The sequence below is a fragment of the Micropterus dolomieu genome, linkage group LG11 (genome assembly GCF_021292245.1).
Source record: "Micropterus dolomieu isolate WLL.071019.BEF.003 ecotype Adirondacks linkage group LG11, ASM2129224v1, whole genome shotgun sequence".
Taxonomy (NCBI): domain Eukaryota; kingdom Metazoa; phylum Chordata; class Actinopteri; order Centrarchiformes; family Centrarchidae; genus Micropterus; species Micropterus dolomieu.
Window position 1 is genome coordinate 9,100,399 of NC_060160.1, and position 14,857 is coordinate 9,115,255.

Sequence of the window (14,857 nt, forward strand, 5' to 3'; positions counted from 1 at the left end):
CATCTCATTACGCCTGGATTATTGCAACAGCCTTTTCACCTGTTTAACCCAAAAATCTATTGATCGACTCCAGACTGTCCAGAACTCAGCTGCCAGGCTTTTAACCAGAACAAAGAAATATGACCACATTACTCCTATTTTAGCTTCATTACACTGGCTCCCAGTATGTTTTAGAATTGACTTTAAAATTCTATTGATCACTTTTAAAGCTCTTCATGGCCTCTCGCCTTGTTATATTTCTGACCTTTTAGTCCCATACACACCAGCACGTACCTTGAGATCCTCGGGCAGAGGTCTGTTGTCTGTTCCAGAGTCTCGACTGAAAACTAAAGGGGACAGAGCGTTTGCTGTCAGGGCCCCGAGGCTCTGGAACAGCCTGCCCGAGGAAATCAGGTCGGCTGAGTCAGTGAACTCTTAAGTCCCTTCTTAAAACATACTTTTATAGGAGAGCCATCCCCGATCTTATTTGACTTAATTTTATCCCTTTTATTTTATTGTATTTTACTAATTTTATATTAATCTGTATTTTAGTCTTTTCAATGTTTTCATGCTCTTATCTTGTTTTTTGTATTATTCTTTACACTTGTTAAAGCACTTTGTAACTTGTTTTTGAAAAGTGCTCTACAAATAAGGATTATTATTATTGTTATTATTATTATTATTATTATTATTACTACTTATATAGTGCCTTGCTAGTCTTCAGCTACTCAAAGCGCTTTGCACAAAATGTCACATTTACCTCATTCACTCACATTCATACATCGGGATGGATTTGGAATTCACAATCAAGTTATGGTCTTCTCTACAGAAGTGGTAAAAGGCTGTTAATCAGAAGCCGGATATCTTGGGTCACATTTGGTCTAAATATGTTCACCACAAATTGACAAAGTAACCTGCACTTGTTTAAGCTGTGCATCGATGTTCTGCCTTGTTTTTATCTGCCCAGGTGAGTTCCGTAAGCTCCTAGCCGCCTTTGTATCTGGAAGCACAGCCAAGAGTGGAGGAATTATCCGCAAGATCACTCCCACTTCTGCTGAGCTCAGGGATACGCCAACTGCCAACAGGTCGCAGCAGAAACTGCAGGTGAGTCAGGGGAGAGGTTGTGAAGCGAAATGTGGAATGGCATCACTGAATTGCATGTGTAGGAGAATTTAAACCAATCGCTTAAATGTGACAGGTGGACCTCGAGCAGGCCTTCTTTCACAACCAGCCTCCGTCGCTGCGCCGCACCGTGGAGTTTGTAGCTGAGAGAGTTGGATCCAACGCCGTCAAGCATATGAAGTTAGTATCACAGAGCTTGGGGGTGGTTGGGCCTTATAAACTGCGCATAAGCAGTCATGGATGTCTGAATTTCCAAGTCACCAATCCTGAAGTCAGCTGTATCTTTCACATTACTTCGACTCCACCAAATTACATCTTAGAATAACAGTCAGTCAGCCTGTGACTGTGGTTGGTTGCCTGTCTAAGAGGCTTGTGACTGTTCAACAGTCCAAATTTATGTATTAGACTTGGGTGGTGCCTGGTGTGAATTCACCACCCTGTGTAGATGTATATTATAAATGTATGTATCAAAACTATTTTTCACATAATCCAAACTTAACTGTACAGTATGTGTATGTGAGTTTTGTCCATGTTTGTGTGTTCACATCTATTTGGGGATGCTCTACAGAGCCACATTGGTGAGTGAGTTGGTGGAGCGAGGTGAGAAGATGCTGAGAGACGGGCTCGAGTCACCAAACTCAAATCCTTCAAAATTAAATGACTCCATCTGCGCTCAGCTGTGTGTCGCAGGATTGGAGGCCCTGGCAAGAGCCACCAGGTACAACAGTTTTTGTTTTTTTTTTTGTTTTTTTTAATGAGCAGCCAGCAAAACTGTCTTCCTCTAACTTCATCAATTTAACTGGATATTAGCAACAGGTTCCTTTCTTAACAGCCTATATGCATGCATGAGTGAATGGCCATTTCATTGGCAGAAAACAGTTTTTTTTTTTTATTTCGAGGTAAAAGAACTTCCCTATCTGGGTTCCTCATCACACCATTAGCATTTCACTTCTGTGTGATGATCTCTGTTCCATGTGAATTTGCAGATTTTGCTGTGAGAAGAGTCCCGAGGCCATACGAATTCTGCTCCCCGACGAGACCTCCCCTGCTGTATGTCCTGTAAAATTATGGTCATTCAAATTCCCGAAGCACGTTGACACAGATTACTTTACAAAGCAAACCTAGCTGATAAAATGTTATGTACTCATTGTCTCTGTGCAGGTCCTGGCCACATCTGAAAATATTACCAAACGTCTTGCAACAGAAAAGGCCTGCAGCTGGCTCTCCGCCAACATCACAGGTAGCTAGTTAATGCACCGTGCTTGTCTTATTGCATGATTCTACTGTGTTAAATTGTGTACAATCTTAATAGATTATTACCAATGTAGGGCACAGTATTTCCTATGTGTTTTGCCTACTTCCTACATCTTTTCATCTATTTTTTCCTAATCCTTTTCAGTGTGATATTAAGAAATTAAACTTACTTGTGCAACCAATGAGACATATTCCATGTTGCATGTTATTTGTATTCCACTTCTTTCTGCAAATATTCAAAACCAGACGTGCTGTTATGATTATTGAGATTAATTATGTATGTCAAGCAACTTTAATGTAGGACAGCACAAGTAGTTATTCAATACCAGTGCTCCTCCTTTTCACAAATTTAATTTGAACTCATTTAGATGTAAGGCAGCATGAGGCCAGGGATTGCTGTGGTGCTAAAAACTGACCTGCTGGCCCCCACGAACAGTGTTGTATGACAACAAAAAACAACAGCCAATATGGAAGTTACCATATCTTCTTATTAAGGTTGATTATTGAGGCCAATAATTATGTTTATTTTAATGTTGCTGCAAGTTGATTTTCATGCCACAATGAAGGGTAGCTTGAAAGCAGTTTTGATGTGAAACTTTAATATTTATATGTATTATGTTTGCAGGTCTATTGTGGTTGACTGATTAAATTGTGCAAAGACTATTTTTCTGCTCGTACATTACACTCTATGTAGTGAAAGCGCTAAAACATGGTGTGATCCTTTTTAAAGCAATGAACCTTAAAGCTCCCAGCGATGCAGAGATTGTGTTGCATAAAATCATTGCCACTATAGATGAAAAGAAAAAAGAAAGCAGTGCTGTGATTTAAGGTTCCCCGAGGACATCCAGCTAAGATTTTCTTTCTGTTTCCTCACCACCAGCACTGATAAGACGAGAGTGGAAGAACAAATATGATCGTGTGATTAAGGCTGTGGGTAGCTCTGTGGCTCCAGACTCGGGGGATGTGGAGGGGGCTGTGGCTGAGCTGGTCACCCAGGAGCAGTCGACCACTCCCAAGAGGAAACAAGGAAGTCAGAGAGCGACATCCTGCCCTCCACACTGCAACCACAATGCTTCACTGCCCTCCGACATCCTCGTTGAGATGAAGGTATGAGAGGAAACATAGCTTCTGCAAATACATGTAGGGGAATTGCACTGAACATCACAGTTGCATCAAGTTGGTTCTCTGCAGAACTGGTAAAGTTGTGTTTTTTTGTTTTATTTTTTTTTCTTTTGAGTTTTGGGGTTGAATTTTCTTTTTTAGTTTGAAACGGTGGAAAAGAAATGTAAGAATAACAACTTGCAGCTTCAAAGAATAAATCTCACTTCTCACTAAAGTGAAAGTGTCTGTTTAAACTTGACTTTAACTTTTAATGTAGGAATTGCTGAGCATTGCTGTAGGTCCCAGGACTGATGAGGAGCTGCCGACTGGCTCTCAGATCAAAATGCTGCTGCAGAGAGTGGGAGACACACTGGCCTGCAGAAAGGTACATGAGACACACAAGTGCAACAAAACAGCACCTGTGGTGAATATTTTGAATTTTGCTAATTTACACTCTTCTTATTATCTCTTCACTTAGTTCTCAACTGTGGTGTCAGAACAGATGCTACTGAACTCTACTGTTCTACTGGCCTGCAAACTGGGTAAGAGTCCAGGCATGCAATGTATTAACTGTAAACTGGTTAATTCCTATAATTGCCTCTACTTCATTAATGGTGTGTTATTAAAATTGCTCCCATGCTGCGGAAATAGAAGCAACACAAAGTCTAGTTGATGTTTTGTGTAAAATGCCTGATGGCCTGTTGTGTCTATCTGTTAAGTGTCTGCAGAGCTGCCAGTAATGTCTCTGACTGGGTGGAGCGGAGGTGATGGGGTTGTTGTAGGTCCCGGTTCAGGGTCAGAACCTCCTGTCAGAGCGCTGCTGGAGCAGCTTGCTGAGCTGTGGGAAGGGGACTGCTGTTCCTCCGCCCCCCTCCACCTGCTCTTCACCCCACTCACTGTCACTGCTGTGCTGAAGGCCAGCGACACTGAGGTATGTCTACCTCCTGATGATTCATACAAAAGTATTAATTATGCGACTATAACTAATTCTTCCTTTTGTACCTGTATGTTTACAGGGCTGCAACTAATTATTTTCATTGTCAATTAATCTGTTGTTTATTTTTTTGATTAGTCTATTAGTTGTTTGGTCTATGAGCTGTCAAAGATGGTCAAAAAGGTAAAATAATAAGTGTCCACTACCCAAAGATATTCAGTTTACTGTCATTGAAGAGAAAAGAAAGAAGGGAAAAAAAGTCACTTTTAAGAAGCTAGAATCAGATCTTTTATTTATTTATTTATTTTTAAATTACTCAAACCGATTACTTGATTATTAAAATAGTTGCTTATTAATTCAGTCGTTGACAACTAATTAATTGTTGCAGCGCCCCTCAAATACATGTGTATGCAAGTCCCTCTATTGAACCTGTAGCATTGTAGATCAAGTATTTGGTTTTGTGACATTTTTTTGTTACATTTAACCATTTCTACAAATTAATTTCTTTGACTCTGTAGCCTTTAACCTTTTGTAATGCATTTCTTTATCTTTTAAGTGGAACAACTACCTGTTCCTGGTTAGAAGGCTGGTTGACAGAGGAGTCCTGAGCGAGGAGGAGGTCATATCTCATTGGAAGAAGCTAACAAACTTGGCCTTGCCAGCGGTGAGGGTTCACTGTGTTCCTGTCATCATGTATTCCTTGGGATTTTTTTATTTTACTATTAAATTTGCTTTCTTTTGACTGTTTTTCCTGTCTTGCTCACTTTGTTCTCTCATTTCTGTGTCATTTCAGGAGCTGATAGAGAATTTTCAGTTGCAGTCACAGAGTATTAATCCTCCATTGCCTGTGGCTGAGTTGCAAAGCTGCATGGACATGCTGCAGGTCTCACAACAGACAGTAGAGGGCGCTACATGACAACAACAAGAATACTGGAATACTCCGTATCCCACGCATCTTATGTGATCACCATTGGGTTTTATGTCACATCAGTCAGTGTGTTAGCATTAGAAAGACACTTCTGGGTGATTTTGTTGTTTTTCGAGTTTGTTGTTTTTCGCGTTGACACCGCACAGCCCATCAAAGCCTTTCGACAGTCAGCCTCTGCACAGGCGTTTGTGAGCTTCAGACTTTTGTTCTCCACCTGTGAAGTGACAGCAGCCTTTCATGAATCCCTCTGCTCTTTTGCTATGGCGCCATAGAGAACCAGAAAGCCCTGACAGTCAGAAGTATCTAGGGACCACACCTTAGATCTGTTGAACTTCAATGCAAGCAAACTTGGTAGATGATTGTGTCTGACGGGAAATACTAGCATTTTAAACAGTCAAGACCATAGCAGAGAATTAGCAAAGACAGAAGAAGGGTCGGCATCAAAATGGGCATTTGTATGTTTTTGCAGCCGAGGACACAAACTGATTAAGTGTGACCCTAAAGACTCATTAAAACATAAAACAATGGTCCCAGTTTTTTAAATGTAAGGTTTCATCAAACAAGCCAAACTTGTTAAGACTGCTTCCAAAAATGGACAAAAAGTTTGTTTTTGTTGTTGGATTTTAGACCCACCGGAGAAAATAAATGTCTTAATTTTAATATAGCACTTTCACACACTGCCTTTGACCGCCATTACTAGTGTTTATTTCATGAATGCAAGACTGTATTTGTGACTGCTTTTGTTCATGTTGAACGAGCACTGTATTCCTTGCTGCTTTTAAAACTGAAATATTTTTAAAAAAATCTTGTCACAATGTTAAAAATACAAAACAATAAAGATGTATTCTGAAGTGTTGTTTGTTGGTCGTAATTGTTGTACAGATTTTAAAGTTAGACTAGAAAAAAATCACATAGGAATCAAGGTGTGACGATCTAATGTAATTTATCACAATTAACAAAAACAATCCCGAGTTTAACGCCATAAATAGTGAGGGGATTTAAATAATAACAGACATGTTAAAAAAAAAAAAAAAAAAGATTTGAATATGGCGTAGTAGTAGGAGTATCCAGCAGAATCTTTCCTCCCTCCCCTCCCTCTGTCCAGCAGGAAGTTTCCCCTCAGTTGAGAGTTTTGGAGAGACGCGGCGGGCGGTTGAACCCGCGGCCAGCCGGTAGAGATGACTTGAATCAGCGGATGGCAGGACCGTTTCCTCCCGCTCTCAAGTTTTATCGGGGTAAAATGCCAACAGACTCAACATGCTCACACCGGGAAAAGCTTTTTTACACCAGCTCCGAGTTAGTCAACTGAGTTGTGTGTAAAATCTTCGCAAGGCATCATCATGGCAAACGTTAAAGTTGCCATTCGAGTCCGTCCTCTCAACGCAAGGTAAGTTTAATTGTTAGCAGAGGCAATTAACGCTAGCTATCTAATATTACGCTAATTAAACCGCTTAATAAATGTAGAGCTGCTTTAATGTCAGTTGCCTCCACGTCTCTCTTCATGTTATAACTGTTGTTAGCCGTGAGAGTTTGGCTGCTGCTTGGTGTTAGTTGCATTCAAAACATTATGCTGCTTTTTGTAATAGCACTATTGTTCCACTTTGTTATATGACACGACCGAAGCCATAACAGAAACGAATGTTAAGCTAGCTGGTTAGCTGGCTAAAAAAAACTTAAGCAGTGGTGCACATGGTGAATAATGACAACTGTGGCTGTCAGTAGTGTTGTCTGACTAAGCATCGTTTGTGTATATATGTGTGTGTGTGTAGTGCTGAGTAATGTTCAAAACACTTAAGCTAGGTTTAAAGTAACGTTACTGTATACCTGCTGTCAATTATCTTTACACAACGACCATTACGCTTATGGGTTAAAATAGCTAACGTTACCTTTGCTGTCTTTTTATGGATGACTGCTCCTAGGATGAAGGATTAGTCTTTAAAACAATCAAGTAGTTCTGTACAAAAACAATGGAAACCATCACAAGTTGAAGAAACCCAGAGTGTTCACATCTTAACATCCAATTTTCTCCTTTATATTTCCGCAAAAGCTCTAAAGTTGAAAAAATTAGAGCAAAAACAATTAGTTGATTTATCAATTAATCAATCAACAGATAAATGAAAAGTTAATTGATGCTCAATTTTCAGGCATAAATGCCAAATATTTACCAGTGCTTGCTTATGATCTTCTATTTTTCTCTTATGTAATAGTAAACATTTTGGGTGTTGTATGGTTGGTTGGAAAAAACGTGTGTGTGTATATATAACATACTTAACTTTCATTTGCACATTTTACTTTAAGCTATTTCCATAGTTTAGTGAGGCATTTATGGAAAAAATCTGCTGTTGATGTAGCAAAGTGAAAAAGGGAGGTTGTAAAGTCGCTTTGCTGCACCCCTTTACATTAACAGGCAAATTACTACAACATGCTGAATAACTGGTCTTCAGGGTCTGGGGATATAGAACATGTAAGTTCTATAGTAGTACATTGAGTTACATTTAACTCCTGCAGGATCTTCTGCAGGGTTGCTAAATCTGAAAGCCACTGCAGTACCATAACAAAGCATTCAGGCTATGAAGGGCTGGACAATGATTCTTTCAACCAGTCTTCCTGGTATTTTGCATAACAAAGGTATTTCTTACACATTATGTTCACTGTCATGCAAATCTGTGCTTCCAGATTTCTGGTTCTGACAGTCTCATTCTCATCTGCTCAAGTGAAGGATGTATTTCCCTACTTATGTATTCCAATCCTAATGTGTGAGAGAGATAACATTAACACCAGCCTGGTTAGCTGCATTCCTTCCATTTGGCCGAAGTGCGTTGCTCTTTGTTTTTGTTGACCAATAGGATTCAGCTGGCCCCCTTAGATTGCGAGCAGCCTCTCGCATGTGTGAAAAACATGTCAGCCAAATTGTGAAATTACTCATCTTACGTTTGTATCATCAAAACACATTTTTATGAGGTTTACTATTTTCCACCCCCAACCCCTCTCCTCCGTGATAGTTGGAGCCCAAGATTGAAGGTTAGTGGGTTTGGGTTGGGCCACTGCTGAGGTTGGCAAAATGAGTCCCATGTGGTGAAGCACAGGGAGAGCTGACGATTACAACAGCCTCCTCGTATGCCCCTAACCCACCACAGAGCTCGCACTACATGCAGCACTCGCCGTCATTATCTCTCCTGGAGATCAAAATTCTCTAGGCTCCATGTTGTGATTGCCTCCAGTTTAGCGTTTGTTGCATCAGATGTGCTCGGTCCAGCTGTTGAAGCACACATAGCCAAGTTGACCTTGTTCTCACAGACACGCACTGGTCCTGTTATATATATATATATATATATATATACACACACACACACACACACAGTTGTGCATGCTGTCAACTTTGTGGAAACAGCCCACGCTGTCTCATCAGAGTAAGCCTCTGGAGTATGTTAGGGTCTGTTTTCATTTGAATCTGAAACTGGTGGCGATTTCACACACACAGATTCATTGTCATTTTCATTCATTCATTGTCATTCAACCGTCATGTGATGGCCCCAAGTCAAGTGGAACTAGCCTAAATGTATCTGGACACCCTCTCACTTATATTTGCATCAGCAAAAAGAGGATTTTAAACCTATTTGAATCTGTCCGTAGGGTTTTGAATCCGAAGTGAAACCTTTGTTAAATCTCTGTCCGGTTTGCATTTGGAGAGGGAGACACTGATCAATACTGATAGCGTCCCTTCGATCTTCTCTTCTCTATTGGAAGCATGTGTTAATGTTTTTCTCCATCTGATCGCTCTCCCGTCCAAATATGGATATTTTACGGAGTTCACTGAAGCAGTTGTTCTCTTCCTGCTCACAGGGAGATTGCGGATGGAGGAAGGCTAGCAGTTCAGGTGGAGGACAAGTTTGTGAAGATCCGAAATGTAAAGGTGAGTATTTTAGTGTGAAAACATCCCCAGCTGATTCACAGTTATATCCAACATTGAGTCAATGTTTTTGTATCTTTTGTTTGCAAGGACTGGGTGAACTGGGAGTAGCTTGGAGAGGGTCTTTATCACAGCAACAGGATGTTTACTGCATTGGATCAGCCTTTTCCTGCTTATATGTCACTGTTGTTTATTATGTGTCGAGCTCACACATGCACACACAGACACACTCTTGATATTCTTGATACTCTTCACACCAGTACAAACAGCAACACAGCTACAGCATACTTCAGTTACTACAAGACTACTTGTAGTAAAAGTTACTACCAAGTTACTTTATAAAACATTATGGAAATTTGAACATTAAAAACCTCCCCCAAAATAAACTATAGAAAATCAAATACAATGTACAATATCTTTGGTGTTAAAGTAGGCATTTTAACACCTGGCTCCAGGCTTAAATAATAGTCCTATCTGCAACACAAGAAGTCTGTACAATATAGTTTTATACTTAGGTTTCAGTGAGGTTCTGCACATTTGGAAATTATTATTATGCGAGCTGCACAGTTTCGTAAGCTGATACTGTCACTAAGTTACCAACCTGCTGTGTCAGGTGGAGCAAACTTGTCTGATTAGTTGAGCTGCATTGCCTGCAGACAGCCCGGTGCTGTTTTCGACTGTTTCAGTGTGGAACATGTTACACTGTGTTTTTCATTGTGAATGTTTGCATTAGCTGAAACCTTTGTGTATTTGAAGGGTATAACTTTTAGATGCAAAAGCCTTAATGAGGGTCATATCAAAATGTCCATTGCTAATGTGGGTAAATGATGCAAACTGATAAAAGAAATTCAGCTTAGAAATAATTTCAAAACAAACATTTAACTACAACCAAGTCACAAGACTAGTTACCTGTTATCCACCAAAGTGGTACTTACAGAATTGCACCTTTTGTTTACGTTTTGATTTTTGAATGCTGACGTATTGAGAGAGGTTGGGTGGGGGAGGAGAGAATCTGTTACAAACTATGTGTTAGGGAGAAACCACATATGGCCTCCCTCTGCCGTGGAAAAAGATCAAGACTCCAAGGCTCTTGTGGGTCTCATGGGAATAATTATTTGTGGAAAGTGGGACAGTTTTGGAGCATCTGAGACAGAAAGTAAAAAAGGGTTGATTTTAAGGGACAATAAAAGTGAGGCTAACTAACAAATAGCAGGCAGTACAAGCTATGGAGACCTACTGAACTAAATTAAAAAGTGTCAAACAAGGAGCGTACTGTTTTACAACCTGTCAGTTTCCCCCCTAACTTGATTAGTTGTAAAACATGAGCCTTTTCTTTATCAGAGATTGTAGCTCTGTTGGCCAGGAGAGTTGCCTGTGGCTGATGTTGCTCTTGGCTAATCCCTTACACTACAAGGCCATTGTTGAATTTCCTAAAACTGCTGAGGGGTTAAACAGTCATGCTTTCAGGCAAGCCAATTGCTGTGAACAAAATTGATACTCAGAGCTTAGTGTCGCCTAATGCTGCAGTTGAAGAAAGGAATGGCTATTTGCATAGATGTTTGAGTGGATTCATCTTTTGGATAATGATTTGGATAATTGACTGCTTGGTTTGTAGTGCAGCAGTGACTAAATGACCCTTTTCCCAGCCTTGTCCTTGGCATGAATCTACCTCTAAAGTACCCTTGAGCAAGATATTTAATACTCACCTCCTGCAACGATGGTGTTTGTAATGCAACTGAACCTGCACTCAACAAATGTAAACATGACACCTTAATGTCACTTTAGAAATTTTCCATCGCAGTTACAAATGAAGTCTGATAGTAAAACAGAATCTCATGCCAAAAAAGAATGGATTAACAATCAGGTTTTGGTGTCAGTCTTCAGAATTAAAGAGAAAGAAGATTCTTGGTGCTGTTAAACAAAAGCTTTGTGACTCAATACTTAGACACTAATAATGGTATACATATAGAACATACCTATATGTATACCATTATTAGTGTCTAAGTATTGAGTCACAAAGCTTTTGTTTAACAGCACCAAGAATCTTCTTTCTCTTTAATTCTGAAGACTGACACCAAAAGGTTAATCTAAATAAGTAGTGTGCACAGATAGTCATTTTTCACTTTCACTGAAAAACATTAAAGTTTTTTTTTAAAGGAGCAGATCACTCACATTATACAATATACAATGCAACTTAAATCCCAAGGCATATATTGCTGTATAATACTATTATTTAAGTAATATAGAGGGAGTAAGGTGTTTCACCATAATAACATGCCCCAGTGCTCACAAACTTGTCATCTACTTAGAATTATTTCCTCTATATGCAAATAAGTAAGTAAGAGTAAGTTTTAGGTAAAGTGGGTACACATGAAGAGATTTACAACCCTGTATAAAAAAACAAGCACTCCTGGAATAAAAATAAAAACAAAAAAACAAGCTACCGCACACTGATATGACTTTACTGCATTTATTGTGAACCTAGAATACTCCTACAATACATTAAACCTCACAAATGGAAGATAACACCGTAAGTATCAGGGCATATTTTCCCTAGAAGTCGGTTGCTCTCAGTGGTTCTCCAGGTTGAATGCAGTGATATAGAAGAAATCTTTAGATGCTCTACTGCTTTCCAGTGCAACCATTGTGCCTGGACAAGTCCGAATACTGCTGTGCAGTCTTTCCTTAGTTCAAGATTCACTCACTGTAAGCAGAAAGGTTTATAGTGTTAATGCAGTGAGGCGACTAAAGAACTGGAGGAGGAGTGAATGCTCTGCTAATGAATGGAAACGGCTTGCCGTAGCAGTCCCATAAACAAATGCTACACTACCTGGCTTTTATCACTGGGGATTTTTTCTATAGCTCCCATTTATTTTGCTCAACTTTTTATGTTATTAAATGTAAGCACTTTGAATTTCAGCATGCAATACTGTATTATTGTAAGATAAATTCCTGTTTATTTATTGTACAAATTAGGTAATTATACTGTATAAATTAAAAAAGTCATCCTTATGTGCTTTACTCTTCTGTTTTTCTACCTGAAGCTGGATGGACGTACAGATGGTGCTGTGGATTCGAGGGAGAAACTTCTGGAGTTTTGTTTTGACTACTGCTACTGGTCGGTGGACCCTGAAGATTCTCACTGTGCCTCGCAGGAGGAGGTAATAACCTAACTCCCTAATTGACTTTGTTTATATTAACTGGAATATCCAGCTGTTTAACTTACTCTAAACAAGGCAGTATTACATTGTTTACTGTATTATTACAATATTCCCATCATTTTCCCATTTACATGCCCTTCCACAATATATAAACCTTTTTTTAAACAGGAAAAGTCCCATTGACACACAATCTCTTTTACAAGGGAGTCCTGTATAACACAAGTAAAACACCATTTTTCAGCCACGAGTTGAAAAACAATACATTACGTAAGTTACAATACAAATTTACACAAAATGTACAAAATGTATATGTATATATGACATATGCACTTACTTTACTTACTTACTTACTTTAAAACATCAGAATTTACATACAGTATTCAGCCTCAAACCCAGTATTTCTCTGATGTTACTGTGGTTCATCCTTGCAGTGAGTATTAGTATAGTAGGTCAATGTATTATGTCTTTTGTAATGGATAAAAATATGTTGTTTGATAAATTCTGGTTTCACATGTAGCCATTTGTGCAGAACTGCCTCAAGATTTTTCTTGTTTTTTGTGCCATGTTACATGCCCTCTTGTGGGTAGAGACCGAGTGTGCGTCGATCCAGGCTTTGGCCACAAGTTGACTTTGGGCAAACACAAGCTCTGTACCAAGAAAAGAGCCCAGAGGAAACGGTGTCCTTGTAGACAAACCACAACAAGAGGGGTGTGTGTGTATGTTGTGTTGTACGCTTTTACACAGATGGCCACTCTGGGGATATGATATCAGCGCCATCTGTTACCCAGAAGTCTCTTTGCCTCAGCGATGGCATGGCTAGAGTCGGCTCGCTTTTCATGTCTCTGCTTTGATTGGGCAATTAAATATTTTTGTTTTGCTTTGATTGGAGGGTGTTACTGGAACCTGAGACGGGCCCCAGATCAAGAGGAAGTGGTGCCTAATTCCATTACAGGAAATCTCTACACAACTGCTATTCATATAGAGAGTTATTTTTTAGATGTCATGTTAATTTGTATTTCCATCTAGTTTTCATTGTTCAGCACAAATAATTGCACTCTTAGTTTTACAGTCACTTTTTTCTGTCCTTTTCTATGGGGGTTCTCTCCTCTGCCACTCCCTCACTGCCTGTCTCTCTTCTTGTCAGAGCTGCCTTTGTATGTGCTTAAGAATGACGGGGCTGTGATGACGGCCTACACACTGCGCAGAGCAACAGACAACACAGCACTTCTTCCCTTCTCCTTTTTTGTTCTCTCTCTGGCTTTGGCTGCCGCTATCCTCAGCAGAAGTGTGTCCAGTCACAGTCCAGCCTGGTTGCCACAAGACATTCCTCTGTTGACCCGGGGTGGGCAGAAGGACACCAGTGAAGGCCAGATCTGCTGGATTTAAATCTGACCTCTTTTCCTGCACCAGAATCCAGAGAATTGTCTCTTTAAGAAAGAATCTTGCCACTCTTACCAGAGAATTTGCTTTTTAGAACAGTGACGAGTGTAAGTGGCCGGTTACAACAACACACGCTCTTGTGTTGCCTCATTTCACTTACTAGCATTTAATTTAGGTAATTGCTCTCAAGTGAGGGTATGGATTCAGTTTCCCTCTTATTTGGCATTCTGCCACATCTATTTTCATCACATTAATGAGTTGATGCTATTTCTGCCAGGGCTGGATTTTCTCATGGTTTTCTACTTTCAGAATATATTTAAGCAATTTCTTTTTTCAGAGCAGGAGGGACTTGCTTTGAATTTGTCTTGCACTGTAGTCCCCATGAGACAGAGACAATCTAAGACTGTCGTGGAATGAGACAATTGGAAAGTGGATCTTAACTCTTGCTTTTCCAGTCCAGCACTATCCCACCACACCCAAAGACAGGCTACCCGTCTACTGTACATATCCAATCATCACTGATAGTTTACACCAGATACTCGTAGGGGTTTCCTTCCTCATACACTGTTACAGCCGAGAGAGTAGACAGAAATGTGGTATTGTAAACTATACTTTGGGGTGCAGATATGGGTGCATTTTTGTCACTGACGGCTCCCCACAGGAAAAAGTGGTACATGAAAAAGTTGTATCTTTGTGCACAAAACTTTTCTAAAAGAATGTTTAGCAGAGAGGAATTAGAAGAGCTCTGCCAGGTAGTAGGTAGAAGCTGGTTTTTGAAAGAACCATAATCCATAATGGGAGCCAGCTGTTGTAATGCAGCAGAGAACTGGGACTATTTGTCTAAATGCCACTTTTGTTTTGGGCCTAGATATTGAGCTAATAAATCGTTTTTTCCCCTATTTAATAACACAAACCCCCGAGCTTGTTTATTGCTTCTGACCGTAAGAAACATGGGAGAGGAACATGAAAAAGGAGAACAGGATTGTGACAGGGAATGGCAAGAGAAACTGATTACAGACAAGAGAAAGTTTGGAATGTGAATTTTTTTGAGGAGGGGAGGATAGGAGGGGAAATGGTCAGGGGTCCAC

At 39.8% G+C, this 14,857-nt stretch overlaps 2 protein-coding genes across 2 annotated transcripts in view; both read left to right on the forward strand.

Moving 5' to 3' along the window:
• The window catches only part of LOC123979380 (codanin-1-like), a 119,769-nt gene extending 113,600 nt beyond the window's left edge, over nt 1-6,169 (forward strand). The window contains exons 25-35 of the mRNA XM_046063287.1: nt 947-1,083; nt 1,178-1,281; nt 1,670-1,819; nt 2,088-2,151; nt 2,263-2,341; nt 3,236-3,462; nt 3,734-3,841; nt 3,935-3,998; nt 4,176-4,387; nt 4,947-5,054; nt 5,184-6,169. Coding sequence (XP_045919243.1) covers nt 947-1,083; nt 1,178-1,281; nt 1,670-1,819; nt 2,088-2,151; nt 2,263-2,341; nt 3,236-3,462; nt 3,734-3,841; nt 3,935-3,998; nt 4,176-4,387; nt 4,947-5,054; nt 5,184-5,306 — 1,376 coding nt within the window. The 3' untranslated portion in view covers nt 5,307-6,169. The remainder of the gene's footprint in view (nt 1-946; nt 1,084-1,177; nt 1,282-1,669; nt 1,820-2,087; nt 2,152-2,262; nt 2,342-3,235; nt 3,463-3,733; nt 3,842-3,934; nt 3,999-4,175; nt 4,388-4,946; nt 5,055-5,183) is intronic.
• A 222-nt stretch (nt 6,170-6,391) lies between these two features.
• The window catches only part of stard9 (StAR-related lipid transfer (START) domain containing 9), a 46,989-nt gene continuing 38,523 nt past the window's right edge, over nt 6,392-14,857 (forward strand). The window contains exons 1-3 of the mRNA XM_046061898.1: nt 6,392-6,705; nt 9,162-9,231; nt 12,273-12,389. Coding sequence (XP_045917854.1) covers nt 6,659-6,705; nt 9,162-9,231; nt 12,273-12,389 — 234 coding nt within the window. The 5' untranslated portion in view covers nt 6,392-6,658. The remainder of the gene's footprint in view (nt 6,706-9,161; nt 9,232-12,272; nt 12,390-14,857) is intronic.